Below are 13,150 nucleotides of genomic sequence, written 5' to 3' on the forward strand. Positions count from 1 at the left end.
CAAATCTGTAATTTCATTCCAGATGCCATTCAGTATTGTTGCCGTCGGTAGTGTTTGTGTTGTTGACCGAATACAGTTTAGATCACCTTTAACAAAAAGAATAAAAAAATTCTTTGTATTTGTCTATGCGCGTTTTACAGTGAATGCATTTTGTTTTCTTTTCGAGTTACCGTATCAGGCCAATTTCTATTACTTGAATCCAAAACTGGGTTTGCCACCTGCTGGCTTTTCACCCCTGTAGGTTAGTGCATTAACATTTAGTGGATTACTTATCTTACCTTCAAAAGAAACCAAGTGCATCAAGAAACATCATCTCTGAATTCTCATAAATACCCCCCCGGTTTCAAAGTTCAGGATAAATAATCATCAACCTCTTTGGAAGAATGTACTCTGCAACAAGTGTTAATCCAGTATACTTTGACGAGAATATAAATATAAGAACAATCCAACCAGAAGATACCAAGGACAAAGCTTTATGCATTGAAATTCTCCTGATTAAGTTTCACATTATAGCTGTTACATCAACAATTACGATGTTCCACACAGGGAAAAGAAAAACTATAGATTTTTTAGCTCACCTGCTGAGAGAGTGTACATTAAAAAGGACATACCAGAATCATTGGGTACAAATTCATTTTCACGCATCTCGCGAAGAAAATGCAATGCCTTGTAAGTCTCCTTTGCTACAAGTAAAGCCTGAATGATAGTATCATATGTTAGAGCATCTGGTGAACAACCCTTCTCTTCCATTTGGATGATTAGTTTTTCAGCCTCCAATACCATCTTGTGGCGACAGAGGCCGTTCATCATTGAGCTATATGTTGCTACGTCAGGAACAAATCCTTTGTTTTGAATCTCATTAAACAACTTTCTCGCATTTTCCAACTGGGAAGTTTGACACAAACCATGAATAAGAATGCTATACCTGTAATTATTAGCTGAGATTCCTGCACCTTGCACTCATCATCAAGCTTCTGAATCTTCCCAGACTTGCACTCATCCATTACAGAACTCTCAAGTTGTGTTACTCTATTATAATAACCTCCTCTTGAAGTTGAACCATGATAATTTCTCACAAATATGGTATGAAGATGCAGGAATGAATAATTGAAGATTGCCCTTGTATCAAGTTGCAGCAGCAATGTGGAACTTAATTTCATTTCTTTCCTCTCACTCTATCTGCTACTTGTAAAATAGAAATCTTTTCACAAATTTAACGGAAATGAATTTCACTTCTATGGAGGAGAGAGTGAGAGACACTGTTACCTAAAAAGAGAAAAGGGGAATCAGTGGTTTTTTCATTAAAAACAAGATGGTCTGTAACTGGCGACCACAGTAAATAAGAAAGAAGGCTTATGGTTTTGGATTGCAAGTTTTAGCTTTCGGCATTTTGTCCCACATCGTTTAGATGACTAGTTTCGTTTTGGTTTAAAATCCCTCAAGTCTAAACCATAGACATGAACTACAGATCAGACATGATTATTCTTTTTATTTATTTATTGTTGCCAAACTCCACCAGCAGTGGTTCAGTGCAATCTCTCAATATAACAGAATTTTTTTTTTACTCGGTCAAAAATGGATTGATTAAAAAAACGAAAACACAAAGGGGAAGGTCTCTGAAGCCTTAGCCAGAAAGCCAAAGAACCTATTTGAAACGATAATACAATTTGTCAGGCCATTCTACAGAGGGAATGAAGGCCGGCCTACCCTCATAAAATTCAAAGATTTCTTCGGCTAGCAAACAGGCCCTCTTGGCCAAGGCGTCTGCATAAAAATTGACTTCCCTATAGCTGTGAACATAGCGTATGTTGAAGAAGAATTGCTTCGCTAAAAGCCATTTCTGTCTCAGCTGCCAAGGAAGTTCATTTTTCTGAAAGGCCTGTATACAACTCATCGAATCAGAACGTATGCAGAGATTTTTAGTGTCCCACTTCTGAGCCACAACTGCTCCATAGATAACAGCTGCTATTTCCGCATAGAAATTGGTCTGCCAGCCCAGACCAACAGAAAGAGATCCCAGGACCGCTGAGCTTGGATCGCGAAATATTACTCCTGAGCCTGCTTGGCCTGGGTTACCCATCGAGGCTCCATCGCAGCATATCAAGATTTCGTCAGGATTAGGAGGAGTCCATCTTATCTCCACCGGGATGTTGACCTTGCAAGATCTGTGTTGAACTCTGAAGTAATTTAAGATCCTCAAGTCACGTTGAGTGTTGTGCATATGCCCTTTCATTCGGCTAGAATTGTCTCGTATTGTTTGATAGACCCTTCCTTTGAAGCCAAGCCAATTCACCGGAGCATCATCAAAGTAATTTCTGTTCCGAGTCTTCCATAACTCCGTTGTGATAGCAAGATTTGCCACAAGCCACAGATCTTTTATCATCTTGCTACGACCCTTTGCGGCCTTGTAAGAGTTCACAAGGTCTTCGCTTTGATTGATATTGAAGAGACCAGCTAACCAAACCAAACTCCTTTTAGCAAATCTACAATGCCAAGTGATATGGCTGAGAGACTCGCAATCTCTTCGGCATAGCCGGCACATCGTTGGCATGCTTCTACCAGTGTTTTTGATCATTTTATCCTTAGTTTCACAACACTGTCCCATCCATATCTTCCAATACTGCACGCCCAAAGTTGGATGAACCATCTTTCTATTAAACAGGACCGCTGCTGGCTGGATCTCCCCTGACGCTTTGATTGTAGCCTTGGCAGATTTCAACGAGAAAACCCCTTTCTTGTCCAAGTCCCAGATTCTGTAATCTTCCCCTCCAGGAATAATTGGAAGCTTCCCCACATCTATGCCACAATGAGCCATTAGACTACTCGTTAAGGGTGGAATTACCCAAGACCCATCCTCAATAATGTCACTAACCATTGCCTGGAAATCAATAGGGCCTTTGGAGGAGAGGCCCATCTTCCCAGCAATCGAGAAGTCCCCACACCAGTTGTCAAAAAATAAAGAAGTATTCTCACAAGTTCCTATGATCGATCTTGTGTGCTTTTGCACAAATTTGTAAACTAGTTTGATGCCCGGAAAAACAGAAGAGCCCAGCTTGTAGTCGATCAGATTTCCATTGTTTTTGAAGTACTTGTCTCTCAGGAAGCGAGCCCAAATCTTGTCCGAATCCCTGATGGAGACCCAAAGCTTCATCAACATAGCCTTGTTAACGTCCAAAAGATTCTTGAGGCCTAGGCCACCTTCCTTTTTGGAACAACAAAGGCTTTCAAAGAGAACAGTGAAGTACTTACGCTTAGCCGCATCTCCTGACCAAAGGAAATTTCTGATGGCTCTCTCAACTTGTTTGATGGCGGTGCAAGGCCACTTATAGACTGCCATGGAATGGGTAACATAGCTCGAGATCACTGACTTGATTAAAACCAGCCTAGCCTGAAAATATAGGAGCTTACCCTTCCACCCCGCTAACTTGTCCATAATCTTCTCCACCACCTGACGGATGTGGATGTGACGAACTATGCCTGGATTCAAGTTTATGCCCAGGTATCTATCAGGAAAGTGAGCTCTTTCCATGCCCAGAAAATTGGAGATTGATGTAGCTCTTGAGACCGAACCTCCTCCATAATAGAATTTGCTCTTGGCAAAATTCACACATTGGCCTGAAGCCATCTTGTAAGTGGTCAAAATATCAACCAGACTTCTAATGCTTTGCCAATTAACCCTGTAGAAGACAAGGATATCATCTGCAAAGAGAAGATGGGTAGGAGCAACTCCCTTCTTACTGACCATCCAATGCATACTACGACGAGCATAGAGTTTGGACAAGTTACGGCTTAGGACATCCTCAATGAGAACAAAGATCAAGGGGGAGAGAGGATCCCCTTGACGGAGACCCCTCGAGATGCTGAAAAAGCCTTCAAGGCTGCCATTAATCATGATGGAGATACGAGTCGAATCAAGAATGCTACGAATCCAAGTGCACCATGTTTCAGAGAATCCATACTGGCGAAAGACCTCAATAATGAACTCCCAGCTCACTGTGTCAAAAGCTTAGGCGATATCTAGCTTGATACCAACATTGCCATACTTCCTGACCGTATTGAGCTCATTGATTAGCTCTGACGCCAGGGCTATGTTTTCGTGGATGTTCCTCCCTTTCATAAAGGCTACATGCTCTTCTGAAACCAAATCGTCTAGAACAGATCCAAGCCTTGTAGCCATTATCTTTGTGATGATTTTGAAGAAGAAATTGCTCAAGCCAATAGGGCGGTAATCCTTGATTGCATCAGACTTCTTGTTCTTTGGGATGAGCACCAGAAAACTCGAGTTGATGCCTTTTGGAATCTTCCTCATTTCCCAGCAATTCACTATGGCTTTGTAAAGATCCTTTGAGATAATGTTCCAGTAATGTCTATAAAACGAACCTGGGAAACCATCAGGCCCCGGAGCTGAGTCTGCTCCCAAATCGAAGACCAATTCCTTGATGTCATCCAAGGATGGCACAACATCCATAGAGGCACTCTCCGTGGTAGAAATACTAGTATGCAGATAATCAAACAGCGTAGGATCTATGTTGACATTGCCACCATTAAATTTCTTCTTGTAGTGATCGATGATGAAGTCTCTAATGTCCTCCTGCACAATCAAAGTAGAGTTAGTAGAGGTGTTGAGCTCTGAGATGGTGTTTTGGCCCCTTCTCAATCTGATGGAATTGAGGAAGAAACGAGTATTTTGATCCCCTTCTTCCAGCCAAGAGATTCTTGACTTCATTATCAGTATACTGGCTAGCTCCACTCTCACATCATCTGCGACCTTCCTAGCATCTGCCACTCTAGTGAATTGGACTTCATCTGATGGGTCGAAATCAAGAAGGTCATCTTCAGAATCCAGCTTAAGCTCAGCTTGCTTCAGTCTGTAGTGAACATCTCCAAAGACAAGTCTGTTCCAGGATTTTAGAGCTTCTTTAAGTCTTTTTAACTTGCTGTTGAAAAGAAACGGGGGAGCACCAGCCATATTTTGATTCCAATTATTCTCCACCATGTTTAAGAAGCTTGGATGTGATTTCCACATCTTTTGGAATCTAAAGGGAGCTCTAACCGGTCTCGTATTGTGGAAGTGAAACCCAATGAGAGGGAAGTGGTCAGAACAAATCCTTGGGAGGGCTTTACATCTCCAGTTGGCATATTTGTAAAGCCATGCATTATTCACAATTGCTCTATCATGCTTAGAGACAATGCGACGTCTTCCTTTCTGACAATTGGACCAGGTGTACTTCTTGCCGATTGCATCTGCCTCAACCAAACCATTGTCAGAAATCCAGCTCCTGAATTCGATCATGTAAGCTTCTTTGTTCAGAATTCCGCCTTTTTTTTCCTCAAGGCGCAGTACACAGTTGAAGTCTCCCACCACTAGCCAAGGGATAGATATGGAGCCTAAACCTAGCTGACTCCAAAGCATTCTCCTTGAAACAGCATTGTAGGAAGCATGCACAGCATTGTAGGAAGCATGCACAGCCGTGATAAAATTTCCATCCACATCGATAGTTATGGCTTGTTTGGAAGAAGAGATCACCTTCGGTCTAGGGAGAGTGTTTCTCCACATGATCCAGATATTACCTTTGGTACCAGCAACCTCATTTGTAATGACGTCCTCACAGAAGCCAACCAACCTTCGATAATTGACATAACGAACTGTGCAAAAAACGTGAGTTTCAGCGAGACAAATGATGTCAGGGGAGTGCAAATTTTGTAGCTCTTTTAGCTTGGCCTTTGCACCGTCTTTGGCCAAGCCTTGAGCATTCCAAAAGAAAACACGCATTATCTAACCAAGTTAGCAGAAGGGCTTGCTGAACCCTTGTCATCCTCCTTGTAGGACTTTGGTTGTTGTTTCTTTTTCTTTGTTGTAGTCTTCGTAGCCTTCTTACTTTCCAGAATGTCAGCCTTCTTCTTTTCAGCTTGATCGCGTTTCAGGAGATCCTCTTCGTCTTTGGCCGCCCCCCACTCCAGTTTATTTGTCTCTTCCACTACTATGTTAGACCTACTATGTGACAGAGTAATATTAGCTTCCTCCGTATCATTAGCTTCTTCAGCAGCACCTAGTAAGAACATGTTGGATGTCTCCAAAGCTACCGTAGCTTTGAGTGGGGAAGGTCTTCTTGTTGTTTTAGTTGGGGGACTAAAACCCTCGCCATCAGTGAGAACCTGGATGATAGGAGTGACCTCATTGTTGGTATCAGTAGCTCCATCGGTTTGTCCAAGGCCTTCAACTTGTTTGTTATTCTCTTTGATGTGATTGCGCATAGTTTGAAGCTCAGCCAGGGCCATCTCCTGTTTGGTTATAGCTAACTTGGCCACTGTGGTCAAGTCATCGGCTAACCTTATCTGGTTGTTGTATGATGTCAGGAAATCCTGATTCTCCTTATCCAAATTCTGATTATCCTCATCCTCGTCAGCTGACATTGACCCCTTGGAAAGAGACTCGACATGCATTGTCTCCTTGGAAAGGGAGTTGTCAGGCATAGAGCCGTTGGAGGTAGTACCTTTTGATAGTGACTGAACAATTTTAGAACCGTTGGAGGTAGTACCTTCTGAAAGTGACTGAACAATAGAGCCGTTGGTAGATGTTCCTGCAGAGAGAGACAACATTGGGGCTTGAACACCAACAGCAGGCTCCGTCAGATTGATAGGGACTTCTCCTGAAGGTCTATCAGTGTCAGCCTTGTCTGGTAACAGGATAGCAACACTTCTAGCATGCCCTGTTTCATTGATGGTAACCATTTCAGCTGAAGTTTCTCCCTGATCTTGGAAATATTCATGATCTTCGTGGTCCATCTGCTCATCTGCTTGGTTTACACGTTCATCTTCACTGCCAGAAGAGCTGGGAATGATAGTATGAACTCCCTGGAAAGTAATACCTCCAACAGGTTTAGCTGGTGGATTGTTGGACTTGCCATTTCTGATAACAGTCCCCGTGAACTCCCTCTTCTTCCAGATATTTCTGAGCTCATCTAGCTCCATTTTCAGGGCTGTTTTTTTCTCGTGATCAGTTTCAGAGTTATGCTGCCTTTTCAGATCATTATATCTCTTGTTCCTACAGTTTTCCTCAATGTGACCAATCGTTTTACAATGATCACAGAATTCAGGCTTGTTGAAAACCTCGTAATCAACATAAAAACCTGTTGGAAGTTCCTCGTCATCAATGATAATGCTTTCAAGAGGCTTAGAGAAGTCAATATCGATAAGAACATCAACAAAGTATTTCGTGCTTGAGAGTTTTAGGATCTACTGCTACTGGCCTGCCAAGACCCCGAGCTATGCGAAACAAAATCTCTTCTTCCCAATATTCCAGGTGGAGATGAGGGAAACGAACCCATACAACAGCTCGTGTGACCTTCTCAGATTCTGGGTTGAACATTGGAGTCCATGGGAGGACTTTCAGCTGTTGAGACTTCACTTTCCATGGACCTTCGTAGCTTACAATCTTTCTATCAATTTCATTGAACAACTTGATGATAAAGTAGCCTTTTACCCATGGGATGAACTGAACCTGACCAGTGAGCTTCCATTGTTCACTTAATACTTTTTTAACTTCCTCAAACTTCATGCCAAGCGATTTGAAATCAAATCTACCTACTAGACTGAACTTCCAGTTCTCTTTTGACTTGGAAATCAGTTCTTTTGGAATTCTAATGACCATCTCACCCGTAGAGGATCGAATCGGAGGGTGGGATAGCGAGTCTGCATCGATCATTGAAAGTTCCAGCGATCTTCTTTTCACTATGTTGGCGTAGGAACGTGTTCCATTTTCAGATGAAACACCATTGTTGTTTGCAAGACCTCCATTGTTTTACGGAACATCAGCAGCAGGTCTGTGGTTTGGGTTATTTGATGAGGTACTAGCCATTTTGGATCTTGACTTTGAACGGGATCTGTTTCTGTTTTGGTTGAATCGATAGTTCCTACGAGATCTTTCATTAATATCAGGAGGTTTGGGTTGGTATTGTGTTGTCATGGACACAAAAAAGTTTGAAAGAAAAGGGAAGAAAGGATAGGAGAGAGAAGCTCTGGTTTGGAGAGAGAGCCCTTGAAATTTTTGCTTTTTTCCCTAAACAGAAAGTAACCTAAAACAAATGGAAGATTTATAACGCAAACTCGTATTGCTATGGTAGAGCAAGAGTGTTTGCACAACTTCCCAGTGCCCATTCCTGCACATATGCATCAATGCCGTCTTTGACACCAAGAACCAAGAACCATTTTCCAGTTGAAAGTACCGGGTTGGGTAGGACATAGTTTTTACGCCGGCCTGACCAAGCCTTGCACAACCCGTAGGCAAAAAGAAGTTTGGCACATTCCGTGTCGCAATGGTTACGGAGCAAGGAGTGCGAACACTACTCTAGTTGGGTTTATGTATTCATGACCATCTTCAAAGTGGACCCTGGCGAATGGCCCGTACACATGAACAAGAATCCATGGAAAAATACTCAATCACTGTAATTAATTAGATTCAGGGTATATCAATTGTGTAAGACGAGACCCAAATACTTATGTCTTAAATTTCAGATACTTGCAAAGGCGACTTCCCATCATCTAAGAAGAACATAACCTGTACTTGTGCATCATAAGTATGCAGTTAGATTTTACTAGCTCATTCTTTAAAACTAACAGAGGTTCTGTCCAGAATTTCGTAAAGTTCTGACATTAGTATTCAATTACAGTAAGGAAGCAAAAAATGACAAAATCCTAGAAACTTAGACAATGACCATGAATCAAAGTAGTATAAGTCGTCACATTGGCAAAGATTCCTCTACTAACCATCTCGTCAAAGACTCTCTTTGCCTCATTCAACCGGCCTGAATTGCAAAATCCATTGACCAAAGAAGTGTAAACAATGACATTAGGTACCGTATTTGAATCACAATGCATTTCGGAGAAGAGAACCAAAGCTTCATCAACTAGACCTCCTTCGCAAAGAGTATCTATAATTGCACAATAGGAAACAACATCAGGTCTGCAATTCCATTTGGACATGTGTGTACTATGGAGAACAGACACTACAAAGGATAAATACATGCCTACACTGTGTGTACTATGGAGAACAGACACTTCACAATCACTTGGATTTTGAAAGTAAATAGTCATGCTGCATATGTACATGTATCAGGACTGACGGTTATTGCTAACACACAAATCTTAGTCCTTGTAAATTGATAATTTGAGAGTAGAGCAGCTGGAATAGCAGGAATCCAGTTGTGTTTCCATACCTGAATGTGCGTACCTGTAGCGACAGTCCAGATATGACGTTGTTTGACAAGTTGCAAGCCTTGTAAAATGCTTTTCTAGACCCATGTACCTTGGGTCTTAATAGTATCAGTTGGGGGATCTTTGTTGAAGAAGTATCGTGCTTTCAAAACTAGGACCCAAAGCTTCTTCAAGTTCTCCAAGCAATTTTAGATAACAAGGCTAAGTTAAACTTAATTGCATCTCTAAAACCTAGACCGCCATATCTCTTTGGATTACAAAACGGATTTCCATGACTAAAATATATGCTTTGAGGACGAGGCTTATTCCACCAATAATCCATCTGCAAAGCATCTAATTTGTGAATTGATTTCTGAGGAAGCTTAAAACAACGTATACTGTAAGAATCCATAGTGCCTACCACAGATTGAATCTGTGTTACTCGAGCTGCAGGAGACAACAGTTTGCCTCGCCAAGAAGAGAGCTTAGAACTGCACCGCAGAGATAATAGGAGTGAAACTTGCATTTATATTTCTTCCTAAGAATAAAGGAAGACCTGGATGGCGTTCATTAAGCCCCATAACCTTCATGTCAAGAATATATAACAATTCCCCTATCAAAATTCAAAATGCACATTCCAAGAACCAATCATGTACTGTACCTTTCTCCTCATTCCCAAATTTTCTCATCTTCTTCTTCTTCTCCTGCTCGTGTTACTGCCTGGCAATCTTAATTCTCCAGCACTGCTGTTTCGGGAAAACATGGGTCCAGCAGAGGATTAGAGGAACACCCGAATAGACAACAAAACAAACTCCAGCAGCAGTGGTTCATAACTTCATACAGATGCACCATTGTCAGTAAGAAAGCAAAAAATAACAAAAAATAACAGTAAAAAGTGTAATCTCACAGCTATGCTCCATATGTAGATGTATCACCCAAAACTGGCTTTTTACCCCTATAACTTGGTGCACACACAGGAAAACTTCATTAGGTATCTGCTTGGAGCTCAATTTACTAAGTAACAGACACTATGAAGGATGCATGCCTACACTGTATGAATTATGGTGAACAGACACTTCACAATCATTTGGATTCCATGGCAATATTAACACTCAACAAAAATGCATATAGCTCGAGAAATAAATGGAAAAGATACAAACTACAATCATCTCGAGGTCTTTATGTTTAATGGATAACTTATCTTACTTTAAAAAGAAAATGACTGCCGCCAGGATTTAATCAAGTACAGCAAGAAACATTACCTCCGAATTCTCCGAGAAAAGCTCATCAATACCCCTCGGCTTCAAAGTTGATGATCGATAATCATCAACCTCTGTGGAAGAATGTACTCTGAAAAAGATGTTAATCCAGTGTACTTTAACGAAGAGTATAAAGATATTTTCTCATAATTAAGACTCACATTATCGCTGTTACATCAACTATTACAACGTTTCACACAAAAAAAAACTATAGATTTCTTAGCTCATCTGCTGAAAGAGTGTACATTAAAAAGGAAAACAACAAAATCACTCGGTGCAAATTCATTTTCACGCATCTTGCGAAGAAAATGCAATGCCTTGTCAGTCTCCTTTGCTATAAGAAGAGCCGGAATGACAATATCATATGTTCGAGCATTTGGTAAACAACCTTTCTCTTCCATTTCCATGATTAGTTTTTCAGCCTCCAATATCATCTTGTTGCGGCAGAGGCCGTGGATCATTGTGGTATATGTTACTACATCAGGAACAAATCCTTTGTTTGGAATCCCATTAAACAGTTTTCTTGCATCTTCCAACCGGCCAACCTGAGACAAACCATGAATAAGAATGCTGTACCTGTAATTAATAGCTGAGATTCCTGCACCTTCCATGGATTCAAACAATTCTGTTGCCTCCTTCATTTTTCCATTCTTGCAGAGACCATCCAACATGGTAGTGTATGTCACTTCATTTGGAGATAAACCAAAAGACTGCATCTCATTAAGAAACCTCCATGCAGTCTTCATTCTTCCATCTCTGTATAGTCCCCTTAGTAGAATATTGTAAGTAACTGTTGTGGGTTTCAATCCATTTCGTTTCATTTTCTTGAATAGGTGGATAGCTTCATCCAACTTACGATCCTTGCAGTAGCCACCCATTAATATACTGCAACTGACAACATTCGGTTGAAGGCCCTTATCCACCATCGAGTCAAACAGATTTACCGCATCTTTCAACCGACCAGCCAAACACAGACCATCGATCATTGAGTTATAAGTAATCTCATTAGGTTTTATGTTTACCTTGTCCATCAATTTAAATAACCCCCAAGCATCTTCTGTCATCCCATCTTTACAACGTGAATCTATTAATATACTAAAGGTTGTTGCATCGGGTGAAATCCTTCGATCCATCATATCTTCAAAATATCTTCTTGCTTCTTCCCATTGACCATGTAGGCAATGCCCATGAATCAGAGTACTATAAGTTGTTACATCCGCAGAAATGCCTCCAGTAACCATCTCACCAAGGAATCTCTTTGCCTCATTCAATCGTCCTGAATTGCAAAGTCCATTGATCAAAGAAGTGTAAACAGTTACGGTGGGTACAACATTTGAATCTCTAAGCATTTCGGAGAAGAGAACCAAAGCTTCATCAACTAGACCTCCTTTACAAAGAGTATCTATAATGGCACAATATGAAACAACAGTTGGGATGCACTTCCATTTGACCATGTTGTTTTTAAGCTGAAGAGCACGACCAACTTTACCAATTCTACAAAGCCCATGTATAAGAGTATCACACGTAAAGGCAGTAGGATGAATACCTGTGTGAATCATTTTAGCAAACAGTTGAAAGGCTGATTTAATCTCACCTTTGATACACAAGCCTTTAATCAGTGTAGTGAAAGTGACAACATTAGGAGGATAACCTCTCTTTATAATCTCTCCAAGCAAACAAAACCCATGATTCAGTTGGCCTAATTGACAGTAACAATTAATCAAGATGTTGAATGTATATATACTGGGGTTTACTCCAAGCAAATTCATCTTCTTACGCAATAGAATCACACCTGAATAACATCCAATCTTCGTTAATGATCCCAACACATGATTAAATGTACCACTAGATGGTAATGGCCTTTCCAGAATCAATTGATCAAAGTATTTCAATCCATCATCAAGCTTTTTAATCCTTCCAGACTTACATTCATCCCTTACAAAACCCTCAAGTTGTGTTATTTCTCTACAATGACCTCCTATTGAACCATAATAACTTCTCAGAATGATACGATGATGCAGAAATGAACAATTATTACTGAAGGTTGCTGATTTATGAAGCTGCAGTAACGTTGTACCCAATTTCATTTTCTAAGTTGTTTGAAATCTTTGAAGAGAAACAGAGAAGGTGGCTTGCAGCTTGGGATCAAACTTTGGGTTCAATAAGGAGTCTAACATTCATTTGATAGTGGTGGTGGTTCTTGGATATGCTGGTGGTGGCGGAGAATGTAGCTTCAGAGCTCCAGTTTGAAAGTGGCCCTCAAAATGGGAGTTAAAAGCCAAATAAAATAAATTAGTCACCTCTACTTGACAAGAGAAGTTTGACTGTATAGAATCTGCTCACCTTATTAAAAATGGGTGAACAAAACTGACATTTATAAGTTCACGAGCATATATGACTGTAGATACGAATCAAATCTTCAGAGGCTCTTTATAAGATTCCCAAATTATTGTGCTGCATGAATTCTCAATGGTTTCCTTTAACCACCCTGCTGAGTTAAACTAGAGGTGTCATGTGTAACTAACTATACCAAGTGCCGTTTGAGTGTTGGCGGCATTTTATTTGCCGTTTCACCTGAAGATGTATAGTAAATGTAAAAATGAAGACGGTATAAAATAATGGTATTTTGGCGTATTGGTGGGGTATAAATCTGGTATTTTAGTCGTACATATTGGCGGGTCAAAATTAAAAAAAAAAAA

General features: G+C 40.6%; 2 protein-coding genes across 2 annotated transcripts; both read right to left on the reverse strand.

Moving 5' to 3' along the window:
• Nucleotides 1–343: 343 nt before the first annotated feature.
• Nucleotides 344–12,682, reverse strand: LOC113280343 (pentatricopeptide repeat-containing protein At1g63330-like). Its single transcript, XM_026528982.1, has 3 exons — nucleotides 11,056–12,682; nucleotides 596–953; nucleotides 344–491 (listed from the first exon to the last, which is right to left on the reverse strand). The coding sequence occupies exons 1-3, from the start codon at nucleotides 12,536–12,538 to the stop codon at nucleotides 344–346; spliced, it is 1,989 nt and encodes a 662-aa protein (XP_026384767.1). The 5' UTR covers nucleotides 12,539–12,682.
• Nucleotides 8,605–9,383, reverse strand: LOC113283994 (pentatricopeptide repeat-containing protein At1g64583, mitochondrial-like). The gene is made up of 2 exons (XM_026533380.1): nucleotides 9,216–9,383; nucleotides 8,605–8,930 (listed from the first exon to the last, which is right to left on the reverse strand). Exons 1-2 carry the CDS (start codon nucleotides 9,298–9,300, stop codon nucleotides 8,695–8,697), a joined length of 321 nt encoding a protein of 106 aa, XP_026389165.1. The 5' UTR covers nucleotides 9,301–9,383; the 3' UTR covers nucleotides 8,605–8,694.
• Nucleotides 12,683–13,150: the final 468 nt, after the last annotated feature.

This window comes from Papaver somniferum, chromosome 5 (assembly GCF_003573695.1).
Source record: "Papaver somniferum cultivar HN1 chromosome 5, ASM357369v1, whole genome shotgun sequence".
In the NCBI taxonomy this organism is placed as follows: domain Eukaryota; kingdom Viridiplantae; phylum Streptophyta; class Magnoliopsida; order Ranunculales; family Papaveraceae; genus Papaver; species Papaver somniferum.